General features: G+C 46.5%; 1 protein-coding gene across 3 annotated transcripts in view; it reads left to right on the top strand.

Moving 5' to 3' along the window:
- EXOSC10 (exosome component 10) overlaps positions 1-8,055 on the top strand; it is a 30,734-nt gene extending 22,679 nt beyond the window's left edge. For 2 of the 3 annotated variants that reach the window (XM_081018229.1, XM_081018228.1), the window contains exons 17-25: positions 160-281; positions 1,252-1,347; positions 3,090-3,164; positions 3,600-3,687; positions 4,067-4,140; positions 5,994-6,165; positions 7,098-7,153; positions 7,529-7,605; positions 7,822-8,055. In XM_081018229.1, coding sequence (XP_080874355.1) covers positions 160-281; positions 1,252-1,347; positions 3,090-3,164; positions 3,600-3,687; positions 4,067-4,140; positions 5,994-6,165; positions 7,098-7,153; positions 7,529-7,605; positions 7,822-7,852 — 791 coding nt within the window. In that variant the 3' untranslated portion in view covers positions 7,853-8,055. The remainder of the gene's footprint in view (positions 1-159; positions 282-1,251; positions 1,348-3,089; positions 3,165-3,599; positions 3,688-4,066; positions 4,141-5,993; positions 6,166-7,097; positions 7,154-7,528; positions 7,606-7,821) is intronic. The other variant, XM_081018230.1, reaches the window with a different exon arrangement.
- The last annotated feature ends 4,111 nt before the right edge of the window (positions 8,056-12,166 follow it).

The following is a 12,166-nucleotide window of genomic DNA, read 5'->3' as shown; positions in this document are numbered from 1 at the left end:
TTCCTTTGCTGGGACTTCTGCTTCTTTCCACTTTGGGGCAAGTAGCACTCTTGCTGCTGCTGTAGTAGCGTGCATAAATAAATTTCTATGCAATTTAAAGTAAATGGTAGTCTTAATTCCTTGTGCTTTTGTTTCCTTCCCCCTCCTCTTGTCATTCAGCGCCTGGGCTGAGCCGGGAGCAGGTGCGCCTCTTTTCAGAAGCAGAGGAGGAGACGGAAAGGTCGGACGAGTCGCCAAGTCTGTCCTGCCTTCTGCTGAGAGCCAGCATTGACATCTTTAATGTAGGTTAGGTTTCTGAGAACAGGACAGGGGACCAAATGAGCTAGAACAGGGGTAGGGAACAGTATTCAGCTGTTGGCCCACAATCCTGGTCTTTCCCCCAGCCACTTGGGAGCCGGGGGCACAATCCCTGTCTCTTCCCTCCCCTGCCCCACTGAATGGGGCATGATCCTTGTCTCTGCCCGTGTTTGACACCTAGCTTGGGTTGCCCACCTATCAGTCGCCTGACCTCACAACAGATTAAAAAGCAAGTACAGTCGTACCTTGGCTGTCAAACGGAATCCGTTCTGGAAGTCCGTTCCACTTCCAAAACATTCGGAAACCAAGGCGCGGCAGGAGCTTCCTGCACGCAATCAGAAGCTGCGTCGGACGTTCGGCTTCCAAAGAACGTCCACAAACTGGAACACTCACTTCTGGGTGTGCGGCGTTCGGGAGTCAAAACGTTCGAGTCGCAAGGCAAGGCGTTCAGGATCCAAGGTACGACTGCACTAAAATCTCTAGGTTACAGTGGAACCTTGGTTCTCAAACGGCTTAGTTGACAAATCGGCTCCCAAACGCCGAAAACCCAGAAGTAAGTTTTCCATTTTCCGAACGTTTTTCGGAAGCTGAACATCGGACTTGACTTTCACTTGAGTGCAGGAAGCTCCTGCAGCCAATCGGAAGCTGCGCCTTGGTTTTTGAACAGTTTCAGGAGTCGAACAGACTTCCGGAACGGATTAAGTTTGAGAACCAAGGTTCCACTGTATTTATGAATTAAAGCAACAGTGGATCAAAATGCTATAAACAACCAGCCAAACCAGAAGTACAATTCAGCATCTGTTTGCTTCTACGTACTGTTCTTTTAAAGCAAACGGGAGGGCGGGAAACCTCTTGATATTTAAAATACAATCTTAACCCATTCAGGAGATTTCCAGGCAGGCCTCTGCAGTTATGTACTTAGTCCCACTAATCCATATTTCTGCCTTCCCAAAGGAGACAGAAGCAAGTGAGGAAGAGGACGAGAGTTTGACAGTCACCCAACGGAAAGCCCGCCAGATCATGGAATCCTTCGAAAACCCATTCCGAATGGTAAAAAGTCCTTGTTTTCCTACCCAGTGGTTTGGCTCGTATGTAACACTTACAACCATGGTTTGCTTAACAACTGTGAGCTAACTGCAGATGATCAAGCAAACCACAACTCATTTATTACAAAGTCTGTTCTGTCTTCCAGCTTCTTGTTCCTCGTGCCTTTGTATTTTGGGGTGCGGCGGCCAAACAAACCGTGCTTGATAAAGGGTACTGGGCTCACACATAATGCCAAGATATAATTAAGACAAGACAAGCTTGGTAAAGACAGCAACAAACCATGGCTTCAGATCATGGTTTACTAACATTCGAACAAGCCATTGGGCAGGGTTTGCACCACGCTAAACCCTGGGTTAGTAAACCATAGCTTAGCATTATGTGTGAACCTAGCCAGTGTTAATAAGCAAGTGACAACTCCCATCATCTCTAACTTAGTGGCTGTGCATATTTTAATCATAACATTTTCCTGCCATCCTGTTGTAGGGAGAAGGAAAACATTTCCAAGTTGTAAGATTTTTTTTTTAAAAAAAGCAAACCCAGAGATTTTTCATGTTGCCCTTCTTTCTCTCTTTTTGTCTTGGCAACGTGTTTATATATGTAAACAGATATATTGCTTGTTAATGCAGCATCTGAATTGGACAAACTCCACAGCTGGAAAGCTGTTGCTTCCAGGGGGCTTTGTGAGGCTCCCCACTCCTTGGGAGTTGCAGAATTCATACTGCTAGATAGATTCCTGCAGCACGAATCCTTTTGGGGGAGTGAAGTGGTCCCTTGGAATTCTGATTTCTTTTAATTAACAAGCGGTGCACCCCACTTTTAATCCAGAATTGGTTCCCCCAAACAGCTTACAGTTGCAAGTGGGCCCTGGTTGGTCAAGCTCAGAAGTGGGGAATCTGGCCAGGGCAGCAGGCAGGTTGTGGCCCTCCAGACCTCTCTGTGTGGCCCTCTGGCCCCTCGCCAAGCCACACCCCTTCACTGTTCCTGCTCCAAACACTCCTTGAATTCTTTTGCCTGGCTGGAATATGTCTTTGAACTCTTGAGTATGTCTTTGAATTCTTGCTTGTCTGGACAGAGAATAAAGAGGGCTGTATGTGTGAGAGAGGCTGGCAGAGAGAGACAGAGAAGAAACTAGTTAGGCGAAGGCAAAATTAACATTAATTGCTCTGCTTGCTTTTGCCACGTGGCCCCTGGAAGGTTACTTGGAAGGGAAATGTGATCCTCGGGCTGAAGAGGGTTCCCCAGCCCTAATCTAGATATTAGGGGATATCTATATACCTATGGGACCACCTCTCCTGGTATGCCCCACGGAGGACCTTAAGGTCCATAAATAGCAACACCCTAGAGGTCCTGGGCCCTAAGAAAGTTAGATTAGCCTCAACCAGAGCCAGGGCCTTCTCAACACTGGCTCTGGCCTGGTGGAACGCTCTGTCTCATGAGACCAGGGCCCAGGGGGATCTGATTTCTTTCCACAGGGCCTGTAAGACAGAGTTGTTCCACCTGGCCTTTGGCTTAGAATCAGTTTGATTCCCTCCCCCTCTTTCTTTTTCCTTTCTCCTCCTGTGAAGAGGCTGCATCCTAATGTTTTAATGTATTTTAATCTTGTTTTTTAAATTGTATTTTAATCAACTTGTTTTTATTATTGGTTGTTAGCTGCCCTGAGCCCGGTCTTGGCTGGGGAGGGAGGGGTATAAATAAATTTTTATTATTATTATTATTCCCATGGTCGTATTTTTCCTTCCCTCCAGTATTTGCCAGCGGACCAGAACCCCGCTCATATCTCCCAGTTGGCAAAGTTTGACCCGTCATCGAAAATCTACGAGGTAAGAACGGTTATTTCACAAAACTGCCCCCTGCTCTGGTTATAAGCCGGAGTTGTCCACACTGGCTGCCATTGGCCTTTGGGCTGTGGTTCCCTCCAATTCTGCCGCCTGATCCTGTTAACTGGAGAACAACAGGAGCGTGGGTGGCAATCTGCCTCACACCACGTCTGACCATTGTTTCATCTAGCTCAGGGCTGTCAACACTGACAGGCAGTGGGTCCCCAGAGTTTGAAATGGGTCCGTCTCCCTACCGTACCTGGATCTGCCAGGGATCAAACCTGAGACCCTCTGCACACAACGCAGGTTCCACAACCACTGTGCTACTGCCCGCGCCCTCCCTGGAGATTGGGCTGGCTGGGCCACATGCACCAGAACACGGTGTAACATTGGCAGAGTTGCAATTTTTGTGTGTGTGTGTGTGTTTCCTCCTCCCAGATCAGTAATCGGTGGAAGCTCCTAAGCCAGGCCCAGCTTCAAGCAGGGACAAAGAAAGAATCTGCTAAGAAGAAGATCCAGCAGACAGGTGTGAGGCTGGCCTGTTTGTTTTTGTTTTGTTTTTATTATATTTTTGTTAACGATTTCTTAGTTTACAAAAAAAATACATGCATTGTCTCTTTTTTTCAAGTTGCGTTTTCTACAGATCAAAGGTTTCTTTTTAATAGCTTTAATGAAATTTGCCAAAATCTACACTACCGACATGGGCTGCCACACGTCCCATGGGACATTTCAGCTATTACAAGGGCTGAATACCAGCTACATCCGGGAAATCCTGGACGTATGGCAACCCTAGGCTTGGGTGTCCTGGATTCTCAAAGCTCTGATTGACCACAATGCATCGCTAGTTGTGTGCCAGCATGGCAGTCCTTGTGCTAACTTTGCCCTTTCCATCCTTCCCCCACCAGCAGCTCATGAAGTCCCCAAGAAGGAAAGCAAAGGCAAAGCGGAAAACGCAGTCTCTGTCCGCCAGCTGGTTGCGGTAAGTGGGGTCCCCCAACCCAGCATCTACGACTAAACGTTTGCAGATCTAGGGCCCATCTTTTAGTCCATGGGTAGGCAAACTAAGGCCCAGGGGCCAAATCTGGCCCAATCGTCTTCTAAATCCAGTCTGTGGACGGTCCGGGAATCAGCTTGTTTTTACATGAGTAGAATGTGTCCTTTTATTTAAAATGCATCTCTGGGTTATTTGTGGGGCATAGGAATTTGTTTAGTTTCCCCCCAAAAAAATATAGTCCAGCCCCCACAAGGTCTGAGGGACAGTGGACCGGCCCCCTGCTGAAAAAGTTTGCTGACCTCCTTTTTAGCCCAAACATACATTTGGGGACCCACCCCCAGCCACACTCATCTGTAAAAATAATATCCCAATTTTTAAAAACCTCAGTTTCGACTTGCATGTAAAATATTATAGCTGAGGACCAGTGATCTAGATCTAGATTTTGGGGGCCCTGCCTCCTTGGCTCCATAAACTCATCCACAGTGCATCCTACCCTATAAAAAGCATAATTCAGAATAGTGGTTATCTACGGCCATACTCCCTGAACACACTCAGTCTTGTCTGATCTCAGAAGCTAAGCAGGATCAGGCCTGGTTAGTCCTTGGATGGGAGACAGCTCAGGAATACCGGGTGCTATAGCCTAAAAAGTATGGATTTGTCTTGGCTTTTGACTAGTACAATAAATTTATTGGTGGTGATGAACAACCGACCAAGGTAGACAATAATCCAAGGAAGTTTAAAACAGCAACACTTAATTTTACACTCATTCAAAATCCCATTAAAACTACTTACATTCTTTACATGGAGGTCAACCTATAGAATTTCTAGGAACATGCATGTTTGTTTTGTGTTTATTTACTCCATCTTCTTTGCCACGTTTCCCCCAAGGGAGGCTGTAGGTTACTGGTTCGCTAACTTTTTTCTCTGGGACACACTTTCAGAATAACAAATTGTTCATTCAGTAATGTATTTCTTTACTGATAAACAAAAATAATCACAACTGGGATTGTCAGTATCATTGATGCTCTTGCTCTAATTTTTGAAAAGATATCTATCCATATTCTGCATTTTTTTTTTAAAAAAATTGATACTATACTATAGTATAGTATAATATTGTACATGTTTAAATGTTTCCTTGATTGCCCTTGGATCTTCCCAACTCTCTTGCCATCTTCTCCTGCCAAACCCTTTGAGAACCACTGCTCTAGGTGGTGTACATGATTCTCCTCCTCCTCCCCATTTTATCCTCAAAACAACCCTGCTTAAGTAGGTTAGGCTGAGAGATGGCGACTGGCCCAAGGTCGCACCCAGTGAACTTCATGGCTGAGTGGGGATTCAAACCCTGATCTCCCAGGTCATATAATCCAACAGTCTAATAAATGTTAAACTACAATACAGATCAAAGCAGCGGCCGGATTACTGACTGGGGTTCCCTTTGGGTCCCATATAGCCCCTGCTCTAAAGCAGCAGCACCGGCTTCCAATTTGTTTCCGGGCTCAGTTCAAAGGGCTCATGCTAGCGTTGATAGCCCTAAGTAACCCAGGCCTTGAATACCAGAAAGGCCGTCTCCTTCCCTACAGACCCTCTCGGGTGCTGAGATCAAACGAGGGGGCCCCCTTGGTAGTTTCCCTGACCTTGGGGGTGCCAGGGGTAGCCTGGACGAGGGCATCCTCTGTGGGAGTACAGGCGCAGCCCCACCTGGAAAAATGTTGGGGTTAAACCTGGGACCTCCTGCATGCACAGCAGATGTTCCTCTGCTGAGCTGCAGCCCTTCCCTGCCCTCTTCTTCCAGGCCTTGTTTTGAAACTCCTTCCTCCCTCCCTCCTTTGGTTTTACAGCAGGAACAAGCAGGCCACAAGCGGGAGAGAGTGGAAAGCGATCCGGGTACTGAGACCCCCCGGGCCGAGAAGAAGAAGCCCAAAGCTTCCCCGCAGCCGGAAGAACCAGAGGCCACTCCAAAGCCCTTCACCCCCTTTGATTACAGCAAATCCGACCTCCAAGTGTTTGCCGGTGAGGCTCCTGTCTGCCCCTGTGAGCTCAAGAGGCTGGACTCAGGATCCACTAGGGCTCTCCTTATGTAATAGTCACGCGTGGGGAAGGTGCCTAACTCAGTGGTCCCAGGTTAGATCCCCAATGGACTCTCTAGCTACGGCTGGGAGAGAGGGAAATGCCAGAGGGCTGCTGCCAGTCAGTGTAGACAGTACTGAGCTGGATGGACCAACGGTCTGTGTATAGCAGCTTCCTAACCTTTTTATCACCAACATTATTATTTATTTTATTGCTATTACTACTGCCGTTTAGTTTTGTTTCCGCCCTCTGCTTTGTTTCGACGCCAAGGCAAAATAAGACGCTGCCTAGTTCCTTTTTTTTTTTTTTAGGGACGCAGGTGGCGCTGTGTGTTAAAACACAGAGCCTCGGACTTGCTGATCAGAAGGTCGGCGGTTCGAATCCCCGCGATGGGGTGAGCTCCCGTTGCTCGGTCCCTGCTCCTGCCAACCTAGCAGTTCAAAAGCATCTCAAAGTGCAAGTAGATAAATAGGTACCGCTCTGGCGGGAAGGTAAACGGCATTTCCGTCCGCTGCTCTGGCTCACCAGAAGCGGCTTAGTTATGCTGGCCACATGACCTGGAAGCTGTACGCCAGCTCCCTCGGCCAGTAAAGCGAGATGAGCACCGCAACCCCAGAGTCAGCCACGACTGGACCTAATGATCAGGAGCCCCTTTACCTTTACCTAGTTCCTTTTTTAGAAGTCTTGGCTGTTTGAATTCTTCCACTGCATGTTTGTTTTACAGCCGGTGCTTTTTATTCATGCCTAAACTTTGCTGGTCTTGACGGCTCTTGAAATGATCTATTCTCTGCAAGAGCGATCTCCCTCGCTAAGATTTGCCTTCTGTCCCCATCTTCCTCCCTCCCTCCCTCTCTCTTTCTTTCTCTCTCTCTCAGGAAGCAGCAGGCCTAAACCCTCAACACAGTTTGATCCCTCCAAGCAAGCTGGCAAGGTAAGGTTGTTTTCTGCACACAGGAATTTTGATAAATCTCTTGAGGCAGGTGAGTCCATGAAAGCTAGTAGCAGAGAATGGCTGAGTTCTGCCTCCATGGTCAGTAACGCTTTTGAATATCAGCTGCTGGAAAACACAGGAGGGGAAGAGTGCTCAGGTCCTGGTTCTGGGCTTCCCTTGGGGGCATCGTGAGAACAGGATGCTCGACTAGATGGGCCAGTGGGGTAGTGGTTAGAAGCTGGACTAGGACCTGGGAGACCAGCTTTCAAATCCCCACTTGGCCATAAAACTCACTGGGTGACCTTGGTCCAAGAACTGCTGCTTTGACACCTTCTTTCCGCCTTTCTCTCTCTCAAAAATAAAAACCAAACATAGAAGTTTCCCGGAGCCGGCAAAGTCCAGCAACCAGCCGGAACGAAAAGCATGTCATACATGGCTGGGAAATCCAACAGGTATGTCCGGACAGTTGTTTGCTAGAACATTCGAGCTGCCTTGCAAATATGACTTTAAAGCTTTCTAGTCCTCAACGTTCTTTGTTCGGGGGACGGGACACTTTTTTCCAAGTACATTCTGCATCAAGAGAGCAATTAAGCTTCAGCTGATGCTTGGAACGTCCCCTGCTAAACTTTATTCCGAAATAAGAATTTATAATGTAATTCTCTTTGCAGGGGCTTCAGGCATAACTGGCCGAAAAGATAGTACGACGCCTGGAAGCTTTTGGAAGAAGCCGTGGAATGCAGAGTTGGAATGGCTTTTAAACGAAAGGGGATGCTGTTTGCCACTGCCGTTTTTTGTACGGATACCTGCTGTTGCTCTTTTTAAAAAAATAAAAAAGATATATATTAATCTGCTTTTCTTTCCCCACAAATGATGGAGGAAAGGGAACATCTTAATAGATTTGAGCGGCTGTTTGTTTGTTTGTTTCTTCTCCCCCTTTCCTTCATTCGTTTAGAAAAGCCACATCCCACTTCATGCAGCCCCGAGAAGCTCTCAAAGCATCTTTATACAAGATCCTCACGATTTAAAATTGCACATTTGAGTCTGGTAGAGCCAGAATTCACAGCTCACCTGATCATTGTCCTGCCCCTTCCCGCCACTTAAGGAGAAATGATCCTTGTTCTATCTAGCTCACTACTGTCTGCACTGACAGGCAGCAGCTCTGCAGGATACCATTGGGGATCTCAGCTGCCTTAACTTGAGGTGACCACTGGTCCATCTAGCGCAGTATTGCCTATTATTGTTATAATATTATTATCTCACCTTTTCCCCAGTCCCAGACTCAAGGCAGTTTACACAGATAAAACAGAGCTAGCTAAAAAACATAGAAAAGACCATTGTCAAAATGTAATTAAGCACTAATAGAATTAAAATTATGTAAAGAAGGGTCCTTTGAAAGCACAGACAATAACAAGAAAAGCGCCACAGCACCAGCCCTTTCTTCTGAAACAGTCAGTTCCCAAAGGCCTGTTGGAAGGAAAAGTCTTCACCTGCGGGCAGAAGGCCAGCATAGGAGGAGTCAGTCTGGCTTCTCCAGGGAGGGAGTTCCAAAGACAGGGGGCAGTCACTGAAAAGGCCCTGTTCCATCTGGGCAAGTTTGTATGGGAGAATATGGCCTTTCAGATAGCCCAGGCCTAAGCCATACAGGTCTTTATAGGTGATAATCAACATTTTGAATTATGCCTGGAAACAAGACTTAGTAGCCAGTGGAGCTGCTGTAACAGGAAGAGTTGTCTGAGAGCCAGTGTGGTGTAGTGGTTAAGAGCGGTAGTCTCGTAATCTGGGGAACTGGGTTCGCGTCTCCTCTCCTCCACATGCAGCTGCTGGGTGACCTTGGGATAGTCACACTTCTCTGAATTCTCTCAGCCCCACTCACCTCACAGAGTGTTTGTTGTGGGGGAGGAAGGGAAAGGAGAATGTTAGCTGCTTTGAGACTCCTTAAAGGGAGTGAAAGGCGGGATATCAAATCCAAACTCTTCTTCTTCCTATTATTGGCCCTGGTCAGCATTAAGATAAATTCAACAGTGTAAATAAGTTTTGATGGAAGTAATAATGGAATACTGAATGGTTTGGTTTATATAGAATATGCAGGGATTTATATTATGCAAAATGAACCATGGAAAGAGAAGAAGGGAAAATTGATTTTTTTAAGGTAGTTTAATTACTCTAAATTGTAAAACAGATTTTTTTTTATAATTATTTTTTTTGTTTACAACATAAATCCACCACAACTCAAATAAACAAATCCACCACCATTAGACATAAACAACATAGCATAAACATAACATAAATATTTAACAAACAAAATAAAAGACTTCCTTTATCCTGTACATGGCCTCCTTGTTTACTTCTTATGAACTGTTTTCTTTATGAATTGTTATGATTTTTCAAATTATGACAAAAAATCCAACAACCCCCCCAAGTCTCCTGCAGACATTAATCGAAACAAGTCCAGGTATGTATTTTAGGGCACTGTAAAGTATTCTTTACATTTCCCCCATTCTTTTTAAATTCTTGTCTGGGGAGGCCCCAATTGCCTCTGTTAATCTAGCCAATTTGATATACTTTAATTATCCTGCCATTCTGCTTTTGTCAGCACAAATTCTTTTTTCCAATTTCTGGCAATTAAGGTCCTTGCTGCACCTGTGGCATAGAGGAATATTTTCTGATCGTCTCGTTATACCTGTGTCTGTTATCCCTAATAGGAAATCTTCTGTATTTTTCATAAAGTTATACTTTTAACATTTTTTAAAGTTCATCATACACTATGTCCCAGAAGCTTTTGTTTTTTTCACAGGTCCACCAGACATGTACGAATGTCCCCTCTGCTTTACCGCACCTCCAACACAGATTTGTTTTTGTTTTATACATTTTAGCTATTTTGGCAGGTGTTAAATACCATCTATAAACCATCTATTAAATTTCCCCTCAACACTTCACAGGATGTAAATTTCCAGTTCTTTTTCCATAGTTCTTTCCATGCTGTTGATAGGTAAAGGTAAAGGTACCCCTGCCCGTACGGGCCAGTCTTGACAGACTCTAGGGTTGTGTGCTCATCTCACTCTAGAGGCCGGGAGCCAGCGCTGTCCGCAGACACTTCCGGGTCACGTGGCCAGTGTGACGAAGCTGCTCTGGCGAACCGGCACCAGAGCAGCACACGGAAACGCCGTTTACCTTCCTGCTATAAAGCGGTACCTATTTATCTACTTGCACTTAAGGGTGCTTTCGAACTGCTAGGTGGGCAGGAGCTGGGACCGAACGATGGGAGCGCACCCCGCCGTGGGGATTCGAACCACCGACCATGCGATCAGCAAGTCCTGAGGTTTTACCCACAGCGCCACCCACGTCCCATGCTGTTGATAGTTTCCCCTATATCTAAAGCCCACTTGATCATTACCTCCTTGACCTGTTCATCTTTGACCTCCCACTCCAATAATGTATCATACATTTTAGATATTACTTGTAAAACAGAAAATTTAATAAAAATGATAAAAAGGTAAACCCTACACAAATCCAGAGTGGACTCCCTAAGAGGTTGACCCGATCTTACAAATAATAAATTATTATTGTTATTATTCTCTTTTGGCAACCCTCGCACACAAGCAGTCACTTTGGTGCTTTCTGTCACAGAGGTTTGTCTTAACCCCTGAAAGGCACACTCCATTGTTTCTTCAGACATATGCCAACAAAATAGGCAATGTGCTTCCCCGACCCCAACTTTAAGCTTTTATGTTGTTTAGTCGTTTAGTTGTGTCCGACTCTTCGTGACCCCACGGACCAGAGCACTTCTGTCTTCCACTGCCTCCCGCAGTTTGTTCAAACTCCATCGGACCCTCCATCAACTATTATACAACCCACACATCTGAGGCTCTTAATTCTTCTAGACTATGTTATCATGAAGCAAGCCCCCACTGCAGCCCATCTCAACTGACTCTACCGGGCTGACCTTGGAACCCATTCAAGAAATGGATGGGCATAGTCAGAGCTGTGTAACCTGCACCCCCAATATCACAGCAGTGGCGGAAAGAGGGGCTTAATGGGAGTGGCTTAATATTCACCTATGTGCGTGCTTATTTCTGTAGAATCCTACATAGGACACTCTGTCTTTCATATTTTGTTGTTTAGTCATTTAGTCGTGTCTGACTCCGCAGGACCCCATGGACCAGAGCACGCCAGGCGCTCATGTCTTCCACTGCCTCCCACAGCTTGGTCAGACTCATGTTCATAACCATCTCGTCCTCTGTCGTCCCCTTCTCCTTGCGCCCTCCATCTTTCCCAACATCTGGGTCTTTTCCAGGGAGTCTTCTCTTCTCATGAGGTGGCCAAAGTCTTGGAGCCTCAGCTTCACAATCTGTCCTTCCAGTGAGCACTCAGAGCTGATTTCCTTAAGAATGGAGAGGTTTGATCTTCTTGCAGTCCATGGGACTCTCAAGAGTCTCCTCCAGCACCATAATTCAAAAGCATCAATTCTTCGGCAATCAGCCTTCTTTATGGTCCAGCTTTCACTTCCATACATCACTACTGGGAAAACCACAGCTTTAACTATATGGACCTTTGTCAGCAAGGTGATGTCTCTGCTTTTTAAGATGCTGTCTAGGTTTGTCACTGCTTTTCTCTTAAGCTTTTATATTCGACTGAGAATATCAGGCTATGCATGGCGCTTAAAGAACCTTTGAAGAAGCCCCGCTGAGTTTAATGGACTTGTTCCAATGCAAAAAAACAACAACAACACCCCGTGCACTTGGACTGAAGATGCAACGTGGCCTCACTTGCCCTTGCTGAAGAGCCACGTGGAGAGAGGCTTCAGCCTTCCCCTCCTTCCAGCCAATCAGAATCGCGCATCTCCCACCCTACCGCAGCTGCTTCGCGACGTCTCTATCTCGCTCTCACGCGCAAGGAACGCCCAGCGCCCCACGTGGCCCGCCCGCCCCGCGAGCGCACCCTACCCTGCTCGCTCGCCTCGCCTCTCTGTCGAACCCTCTCCGCCCGCAGCCAACCAGAGGCCGGCGCTGCCTC

The sequence above is a fragment of the Podarcis pityusensis genome (genome assembly GCF_964106645.2).
Source record: "Podarcis pityusensis genome assembly, chromosome: 8".
Lineage (NCBI taxonomy): Eukaryota > Metazoa > Chordata > Lepidosauria > Squamata > Lacertidae > Podarcis > Podarcis pityusensis.
The sequence above is the reverse complement of the archived record's forward strand: the minus strand, read 5'-3'. Positions and strand labels throughout refer to the sequence as shown.